Source organism: Sminthopsis crassicaudata, chromosome 5 (assembly GCF_048593235.1).
Source record: "Sminthopsis crassicaudata isolate SCR6 chromosome 5, ASM4859323v1, whole genome shotgun sequence".
NCBI classification, from domain to species: domain Eukaryota; kingdom Metazoa; phylum Chordata; class Mammalia; order Dasyuromorphia; family Dasyuridae; genus Sminthopsis; species Sminthopsis crassicaudata.
In genome coordinates, this window is record NC_133621.1 from 230,330,815 (window position 1) to 230,340,873 (window position 10,059).

Here is a 10,059-nt window from a genome sequence, read left to right on the forward strand (position 1 = left end):
GAACTTTAGCAAAGTTTGATATGACAAACTCCTACAGACTAATAGATGCAAACAGGAAGGATCATATGTATTTTTCAGTTGTAGGTGACATCATCTTCATAAAAGTTGACCATGTGCTTTTGCATAAAGACCTTGAATAAATATAGAAAAGTAGAAAAAGTAAATACATATTGTAGTGGCACAACCTAAGGAATCATAATCAACAAAAGGCCTTTTGAAAAAAGGTTTCAATAAGCCATTCTTCAACTGATAAATGGTTAAAGGATATGAACAGACAATTTTCAGATGAAGAAATTGAAACCATTTCTAGTCATATGAAAAGGTGCTCTAAATTACCATTAATCAGAGAAATGCAAATTAAGATATCTCTGAGGTACCACCACACACTTGTCAGATTGGCTAAAATGACAGGAAAAGATAATAATGAATGCTAGAGGGGATGTGGGAAAACTGGGACACTAATACATTGTTGATAAAATTGTGAACTCTTCCCACCATTTTGGAGAGCAATAGGGAACTATGCCCAAAGGGCATACTGTGCAAACCCTTTGATCCAGCAGTGTTTTTACTGGGCCCTGTACCCCAAAAAGATCATAAAAAAGGGAAATGGACCCATATGTATAAAAATATTTGTAGCAGCCCTTTTTGTAGTAGTAAGGAGCTGGAAACTGAGTGAATGCCCATCAGTTGAAGAATGGCTGAATAAGTTATGGTATATGAATGTTATGAAATAATATTGTTCAATAATAAATGATCAGCCGAATAATTTCAGAGAGGTCTGGAGAGATTTATATGAACTGCTGCTAAGTAGAGTAGAACCAGGAGAACGTTGTATACAGCAACAACAAGATTATACAATGATCAATTCTGATAGACAAAACTCTTTTCAGCAGTGAAATGATTAGGCCAGTTTCAATGATCTTGTGATGAAGAGAACCATCTACACACAAAGAAAAAGGACTGTGGGAACTGATTGTACATCACAAGACTGTATTCTCTGTTTGTGGCAGCCCTCTTTGTAGTGGCCAGAAACTGGAAACTACGTGGATGCCCATCAATTGGAGATTGGCTGAATAAATTGTGGTATATAAATATTATGGAATATTATTGTTCTGTAAGAAATGACCAACAGGATGATTTCAGAAAGGCCTGGAGAGACTTATATGAACTGATGCTGAGTGAAATGAGCAGGACCAAGAGATCGTTGTATACTTCAACAACAATACTGTATGATGATCAATTCTGATGAACATGGCCCTCTCCAACAATGAGAAGAACCAAATCAGTTCCAATAGAGCAGTAATGAACTGAACCAGCTACATCCAGTGAAAGAACTCTGGGAGATAACTATGAACCACTACATAGAATTCCCAATCCCTCTATTTTTGTCCGCCTGCATTTTGGATTTCCTTCACAGGCTAATTGTACACTGTTTCAAAGTCCGATTCTTTTTGTTCAGCAAAACAAGTGTTTGGTCATGTAAACATATATTGTATTTAATTTATACTCTAACATATTTAACATGTATTGGTCAACCTGCCATCTGCAGGGTGGGGGAGAAGGAGGGAAAAATTTGGAACAAATAGTTTGACAATTGTCAATGTTGTAAAATTACCCATGCAAATATCTGGTAAATAAAAATTATTTTAAAAAAAGATTATATTCTCACCTTTTTTTGTTTCTGTTTGCTTACATTTAGTTTTCTTTCTCATTTTTTCTCCTTTGTGATCTGATTTTTCTTGTGCAGCATGATAATTTGGAAATATTTATAGAAGAATTGCACATGTTTAACATGTATTGGTTTACTTGCAGTCTAGGTGGAGGGAAGATGGAGAAAAAATTTTGGAATGCAAGGTTTTGCAAGGGGAATGTTGAAGCTATGCATGTGTTTTGAAAATAAAAAGCTAAAAAAAAAAAAAGAAAAAATGATTCAAACAATGGGGAATAAATAATTCAATCAAAGAATGGGTGGGAGAAGATCAAAGAAAAGGAATCACAGAAACAGATAATTTCACCAAAAAATATGACAACATTAAGACAACAGACTAAAACTTTTGGGATACAGTCAAAGCAATCCTGAGAAGAAAATGTACATGTCTAAACATTTTTATCAACAAAAGAGATTAAGAACAGATCAATGAACTGAACGTGAAACTAAAAAAAAGAAAAACAATTTTAACCTAATTAAATACAAAAATAGAAATTCTTAAAATAAAAAAAGACTAACAAAACAAAGCAAAAAAGAAAGAAAGAGAAAGAAAGAAAGAAAGAAAGAAAAGCTCCATGAAATTAATAAATAAAACACAGATCAAAGAACAAGGTTAGATTTTGCAAAGCAGTGGGAGAGATGGTACGACAATAAATTGTGACTAGATTAAGGAATTTCAGAATGCATGAACATGGAAGTGGGGCATTTGTGCCTGATGGCAAAATCAAAGGTATGACCATCCTTGTGGGTGGCTGACATTCATAGGGATGGAGAAGTAGGCAGTAGGCCTTGAAGTAAGTTCAGGAATTAAGATGTTTTAGTGAATAACAATATATTGAAGACCCTAGTATGAGGACAGAAGTTGAGAAGAAAAAGATTATGAGGCAGCATCAGTTGGGGAATGGCTGAATAAGTTATGGTATTTGAATGTCATGGAATGCTATTGTTCTATAAAATCAGCAGGATGATTTCAGAAAAGCCCAGAGAAACTTACATGAAGTGATTCTGAATGAAGTGAGTAGAACCAGGAGAACATTGTATACAGCAACAAGATTATGTGATGATCAACTCTGAGGGATGTGGCTCTTTTTAACAATGAGAAGAATTTTACATACTTAATATATGTTGGATTAAGTACTATTTAAGGGGGGGGGGGCAAGAAAATGTGGAGCACAAAATTTTGTCAGGGGGAATAATAGAAACTATCTTTGCATATATTTTGAAAATAAAAAGCTATTATTTAAGAAGAAAAATTGTGACATAGGCACTAAACTCATTGAGGCAGTAAGACATATTTTTTTAAAATAAAAATTCATTAAATGTCTATTTCTCTCCTCCATCCATAGAATTATACTTCATTTTGCTAGGTAGTTTATGCTTGGTTTTGATCCTATCTCTTTCACAAACCCTTCATTCCCTTAAAACTGTGTCATACAGAAATGGTGAGGGATCACCATTTAATAAAAAAAAAAGCTGGAGAGATCTCTAGAAGCAAATCAAAGCTTATTATACATTTTTGCAAGAAGGGTGTCCTACCACTGGAGCAGACAATATTTTCTTCACTATTTGTAAACTCTTCTCACAAACCCCAATTGTGTGAAATGGTAAGTTCTCCATATTCTTTGTTTTCTCCCTAGTTTATTCCTTCTACAACCACCCTTTTATTTCTAAAACCTCCACCAACAAAAAAGTAATCAAATTCATAATCAGGCCCTCTTTTTGTATTTTTCTTAACTTCCTCAGGATCCCAGGAAGACAGCAAACTTCTGAAGAAATACTTGTTTCTTCTCTATTTATTACAAATGTAAAACTTTCATCACCATTTAGTTCCTTCCAATTACTCAAAGGTACTCTATTATCCTTTCTCATTAGTTTTTTTCCCCCTTTACTCATGTTTGCATTTCAAACTTTTTATTTGGTTTTGGTCTTTAATTAGGAATGCTTGAATGTCTTTTCTTCTCAAAATTACAAGATGTTTTTCCCTAAACTATACTCATCTTTACAAGGTAAGTTATTCTTGGTTGTAAATTTTTATCTTTGCCTTTGGAATTAATTATCTTATTCTAAGATAATATCATAGTTCCAGCAGCCTTTTGTGAGATTGATTGAGGTTCTTTGATATTTAGATTATTTCTTTCATAGCTCTTAGAATACTTTTTTATTTGATGTGGTTGCTTTGACATTATTCCTGGGTAGTTTTACTTTCTCTAAGTTTCTTTCCCTACTTAACCAATGAAGTTTTGCTATTTTTACTTTTTCTTTTAAAGCTATTAGATTTGACCAGTTTTCTTTTGTTTACGTTTTTTTTTTTTAACGATTTCATTAAATATTCCATTTTAAATTACTGTAGATGAAATAAAATACCTGGGGGTCTACCTGTCAAGAATTATATGAATAATTAAAAAACACTCTCACACAAATAAAGTCAGATTTAAGCAATTGGAAAAATAGCAATTGTTCATGGGTAGTTCGAGCTAATATAATAAAAATGACAATTCTACCTAAATTGATCTACTTTTTCAGTGCCATAACAATCAAACTGCCAAATGATTATTTTATACAAGAAAAAATAATAAAATTCATCTGGAAGGACAAAAGGTCAAGAATATCAAGGGGATTAATGGGGGTGGGGGGAGAACACAAAGGATGGTAGCTTAGCAGTACCAAACCTAAAGCTATATTATAAAGCAGCAGTCATCAAAACCATTTGGTACTTGCTAAGAGGTAGAGTAGTAGATCAGTGCAATAGATTAAATATACACAAAACAATAATCAAGATCTATAGTAATCTAGTATTTGATAAACTCCCTAAATCCAGCTTTCATATTACATGTAATGCTGGAAAAACTGAGCAAGATAGAGATTAGAGAGTATTCAATACAGAATTTATTAATTGAAGAGATTTACTGGGACCAATGGATCCATGGTTAGTCCCAGGGCTGAATGAGACTATTGTCTCAAAGAATCCAGCCCTGAGCTGGTTTAATATTAGGAAAACTATTAATATAATTGACCATATTAATAATCAAATTAATAAGAACCATATGATCATCTCAATAGATGCAGAAAAAGCATTTGACAAAATCCAACATCCATTCCTACTAAAAACTCTTGAGAGTATAGGAATAAATGGATTATTCCTTAGAATAATCAGGAGTATATATTTAAGACCGTCAGTAAGCATAATATGCAATAGAAATAAACTGCAACCTTTCCCAGTAAGATCAGGAGTGAAACAAGGTTGCCCACTATCACCATTACTATTCAATATAGTACTAGAAACGCTAGCCTCGGCAATAAGAGCCGAGAAAGAGATTCAAGGAATTAGAGTAGGAAATGAGGAAATTAAACTATCACTTTTTGCAGATGACATGATGGTATACTTAGAGAACCCCAAAGACTCTGCTAAAAAGCTACTAGAAATAATTCAAAATTTCAGCAAAGTGGCAGGATACAAAATAAATCCACATAAATCCTCGGCATTTTTATATATCACTAACAAAATGCAACAGCAAGAGATACAAAGAGAAATTCCATTCCAAACAAATGTTGAGAGTATAAAATATTTGGGAATCCATCTACCAAAGAAAAGTCAGGAATTATATGAGAAAAATTACAAAACACTTGCCACAAAAATAAAATCAGATTTAAATAATTGGAAAGACATTCAGTGCTCTTGGATAGGCCGAGCGAATATAATAAAGATGACAATACTCCCCAAACTAATCTATTTATTTAGTGCTATACCAATCAGACTCCCAAGAAACTATTTTAATGACCTAGAAAAAATAACAACAAAATTCATATGGAAGAATAAAAGGTCAAGAATTGCAAGGGAACTAATGAAAAAAAACTCAGAGGAAGGTGGTCTAAGTGTACCTGATCTAAAGCTATATTATATAGCAGCAGTCACTAAAACCATTTGGTATTGGCTACGAAATAGACCGGTAGATCAGTGGAACAGATTAGATACAAAGGACAAAAAAGGGTACATCTATAGCAATCTAATCTTTGACAAACCCAAAGATTCCAACATTAGGGATAAAAATTCATTATTCGGAAAAAACTGTTGGGAAAACTGGAAATTAGTATGGCAGAAATTAGATATGGATCCACACTTAACACCATATACCAAGATAAGATCAAAATGGGTCCATGATTTAGGCATAAAGAGGGAGATAATAAATAGATTAGAGGAACAGAGGATAATCTACCTCTCAGACTTGTGGAGGAGGAAGGAATTTATGACCAGAGAAGAACTAGAGATCATTATTGATCACAAAATAGAAGATTTTGATTACATCAAACTAAAAAGTTTCTGTACAAATAATACTAATGCAAACAAGATTAGAAGGGAAGTAACAAATTGGGAAAATATTTTTAAAAACAAAGGTTCTGACAAAGGTCTCATTTCCAAAATATATAGAGAACTGACCATAATTTATAAGAAACCGAACCATTCTCCAATTGATAAATGGTCAAAGGATATGAACAGACAATTCTCAGAGGAAGAAATTGAAACTATATCCACTCACATGAAAGAGTGTTCCAAATCACTACTGATCAGAGAAATGCAAATTAAGACCACTCTGAGATACCACTACACACCTGTCAGATTGGCTAAGATGACAGGAACAAATAATGACAAATGTTGGAGGGGATGTGGGGAAATTGGGACACTAATACATTGCTGGTGGAGTTGTGAAAGAATCCAGCCATTCTGGAGAGCAATCTGGAATTATGCCCAAAAAGTTATCAAACTGTGCATACCCTTTGACCCAGCAGCGCTACTACTGGGATTATATCCCAAAGAAATACTAAAGAGCGGAAAGAGACATATATGTGCCAAAATGTTTGTGGCAGCTCTTTTTGTTGTAGCTAGAAACTGGAAGATGAATGGATGTCCATCAGTTGGAGAATGGTTGGGTAAATTGTGGCATATGAAGGTTATGGAATATTATTGCTCGGTAAGAAATGACCAGCAGGAGGAATATAGAGAGGCCTGGAGAGACTTAAATCAACTGATGCTGAGTGAAATGAGCAGAACCAGAAGATCACTGTACACTTCAACAACAATACTGTATGGGGATGTATTCTGATGGAAGTGGAAATCTTCAACATAAAGAAGATCCAACTCACTTCCAGTTGATCAATGATGGACAGGGGTAGCTGCACCCAGAGAAGAAACACTGGGAGGGGAATGAAAATTGTTAGCACTAATATCTGTCTGCCCAGGTTGCATGTACCTTCGGATTCTAATGTTTATTGTGCAACAAGAAAATGATATTCGCACACATGTATTGTACCTAGACTATATTGTAACACATGTAAAATGTATGGTATTGCCTGTCGTCGGGGGGAGGGAATAGAGGGAGGGGGGGTAATTTGGAAAAATGAATACAAGGGATAATATTATAAAATATATATATATATATAATAATAAAAAAAAAAAAAAAAAAAAAAAAGAATCCAGCCCTGAATATCAGATACAGCATTCTTTTATGGGGTAACAAGAACAATGACATAATGGAAGGAGGTACTGGAGAGGCTCCTGATATTCTAATGATGTCTAAAATGGATAAAGACCTTTATCCCATCAAACATTAAGAGGGAATAAGTATGCAGTGGTCCTCAAACTTTTTAAATAGGGGGCCATTCGTTGGAGGGCCAGACTATAGTAAAAACAAAAACTCACACTCTGTCTCTGCTCCTCAACCCATTTGCCATAACCCAGCAGGCCACAAAACGTCCTCAGCAGGCCCATCTGGCCCTCGGGCAGTAGTTTGAGAAACCCTGGGCCCTCAGATCTAATATATAAGACCTTTATCCTAACATTAAAAGGGAATGGTTATAACCAGAGGCAGAGTAACTGAATAGGACAATTAAGGAAACTGGGTCAGGATATTAAAAGGGAACTATGCCATAGCATTACACACTCACTATTTCACAAAAATTGCTGGGAAAACTGGAAAATAGTATGTCAGAAACTTGGCTTAGATCTACATCTCATACTCGACACCAAAATAAGGTCAAAATGAGTACATGTTTTGGGCATAAAGGATGATATCATAAACAAATTAGGAGAGCAAGGGTTAATTTATCTTTGGAGAAGGGAGGAATTTATGACCAACAAAGAAAGGCAAAATGGATAACTTTGATTAGATTAAATTAAAAATTTTTTTTACAAACAAAACCAGCAGAAATAAGATTAAAAGGGAAGTATAAAGGGGGGGGGGGAAATCTTTACACCCAGTGTTTCTTTATTATGATAGTCATTATTATAGATTATTCACAATGCTCTTTATATATAAGTTCTCAATAATGGTTGTTGAAAATGAACAATGAGACATCAGTTACTAAAAAAAAAATAAAATAAATTGTTATGTCAATTATAGAACTAGAACTGCTATTTTAAAGGTTAGGTTCATGCCAGCACCCAAATTTACAATAAGAAAGTGTTGGCATGACTTAGGAATCATAAATTAACCAATGGTTTAGTTGATCCAGGTGGCTATTTGGAATCTTTTTTCCTCCCCTAATTTATTTATTTATTTATTTTATTAAAGCTTATTTTCAAAACATATGCAAAGATAATTTTTTTTTTCAAATTAGACCAAAGCTTTTATTTATTCATTTCTTGCATTTAAAATATTCTTCGATGACATCTTTGGCCTGAGATTCCTTGCCATAGTCCTTAACAACCACACAACTGCAGCCAACCACTTTTCCGGGTTTTCCCTCTCTATCAATTTTACAGAGGCCTACCCATTCACCCAGCTTCTTGTTGTCATCAGCCTTGATCAAGTTGATTTGGTGTTCAGCACACAGGGCCTCAACCAACTTTACATACGTAGGTTCATCACAGTTGGAAGCAAGAACACAAAGATGGGCTTGGCGCTTGTCCAAGGCTTTGACAGCTTCACGAATTCCACGAGCTAAGCCATCATGGATGAGTGCGGTCTTCAGCACTTCTTGTAGAGCAGTGTTAACGTCCATTACACCTCCAGCAGCAATGCCTTCCTCAGCCATGGCAGCGGTTCACGGGTGAAGCTAAATCTTGAAAACACCTGGGAACCTCAGCCTCCCGCTCGACTCAGCGGCGACAGGGAAAGAGCAAAGATAATTTTTCAACAATAACCCTTCCAAATTTTCCCCTCCTCCCTACCCCCTCCCCTAGATGGCAAGCAATCCAATATATGTTATACATGTTAAAATATACGTTAAATCCAATATATGTCAACATGTTTATACAATTATCTTGCTGCATAAGAAAAGTCAGGTCAAAAAGAAAAGAAAATGAGTAGGAAAACAAAATGCAAATGAACAACAAGAAGTGAAAATGTTATGTTGTGATCCACACTCAGTTCCCACAGTCCTTTCTCTGGGTGGGTGTAGATGGTTCTGAATGAGATGAGGTGAGATCTTTCAAGACAGTTGTGAAAATTGAGTAAGGCTTCATCTACTCCAGAGTTTGAGTAGGCCTGAAGGACTTTGAGCATTGATTCAAGAGCATAATTGGGTTCCCTTCCTGCTACCCTCCCATGACACAATCTCCTCCCTATTTCAGTCAAATATGGGCAACTATGTACTTTTTGGTCAAGTTCAATTTCATAGATAGATCTGCGTTTAGAATGTAAGACTCTCAGCCAATGAGGATGAGGGTCAATGGTGGGAGGGGGTGTTTGTGTTAGGGATTTAAAGGGGCTGTCCTGCCCACAGGAGGCGCTTCCTCTCTTCGATTGTCTGCTCTAATGGTGGGACGCCCTTCTCACAAGAATGTAAAATAAACTTTGCTTTACTCTAGAGATCTCTCCAGCTTTCTTTTATTAAATGATGACCCCTTACTCATCACAAGATCATTTGAACTGGCCTCAATCATCTTACTGTTGGAAAGATTCACATCCATCAGAATTTATTGTACAATGTACAATGTACAATTATGTACAATGATCTCGTGGTTCTATTTATTTCACTTAGCATCACTTAATATAAGTCTCTCCAGGCTGCTTGAACATCATCCTGCTGGCCATTTCTTATAGAACAATAATATTCTATAACATTCATATAACACAATTTATTCAGCCATTCTCCAACTGATGGTCATCCACTCAGTTTCTAGTTTCTAGTTTCTTGCCGTTACAAAAAGAGCTGCCACAAACATTTTTGTACATGGGTCCCTCTCCCTTCTTTGGATTTCTCTTTGGGATATAGGACCAGTAGAAATACTGCTGGATCAAACATAGTTTGATAACTTTTCCCACATCCCCTCCAACATTTGTCATTATCTTTTCCTATCGTCTTAGGCAATTTGAGAGGTATGTAGTAGTATCTCAGAGTTGTCTTAATTTGCA

General features: G+C 35.1%; 1 protein-coding gene across 1 annotated transcript; it reads right to left on the reverse strand.

The window, feature by feature from the left end:
- Positions 1-8,302: 8,302 nt before the first annotated feature.
- Positions 8,303-8,810, reverse strand: LOC141542877 (small ribosomal subunit protein eS12-like). The gene has a single exon (XM_074267557.1). The coding sequence runs from the start codon at positions 8,735-8,737 to the stop codon at positions 8,339-8,341; it is 399 nt and encodes a 132-aa protein (XP_074123658.1). The 5' UTR covers positions 8,738-8,810; the 3' UTR covers positions 8,303-8,338.
- Positions 8,811-10,059: the final 1,249 nt, after the last annotated feature.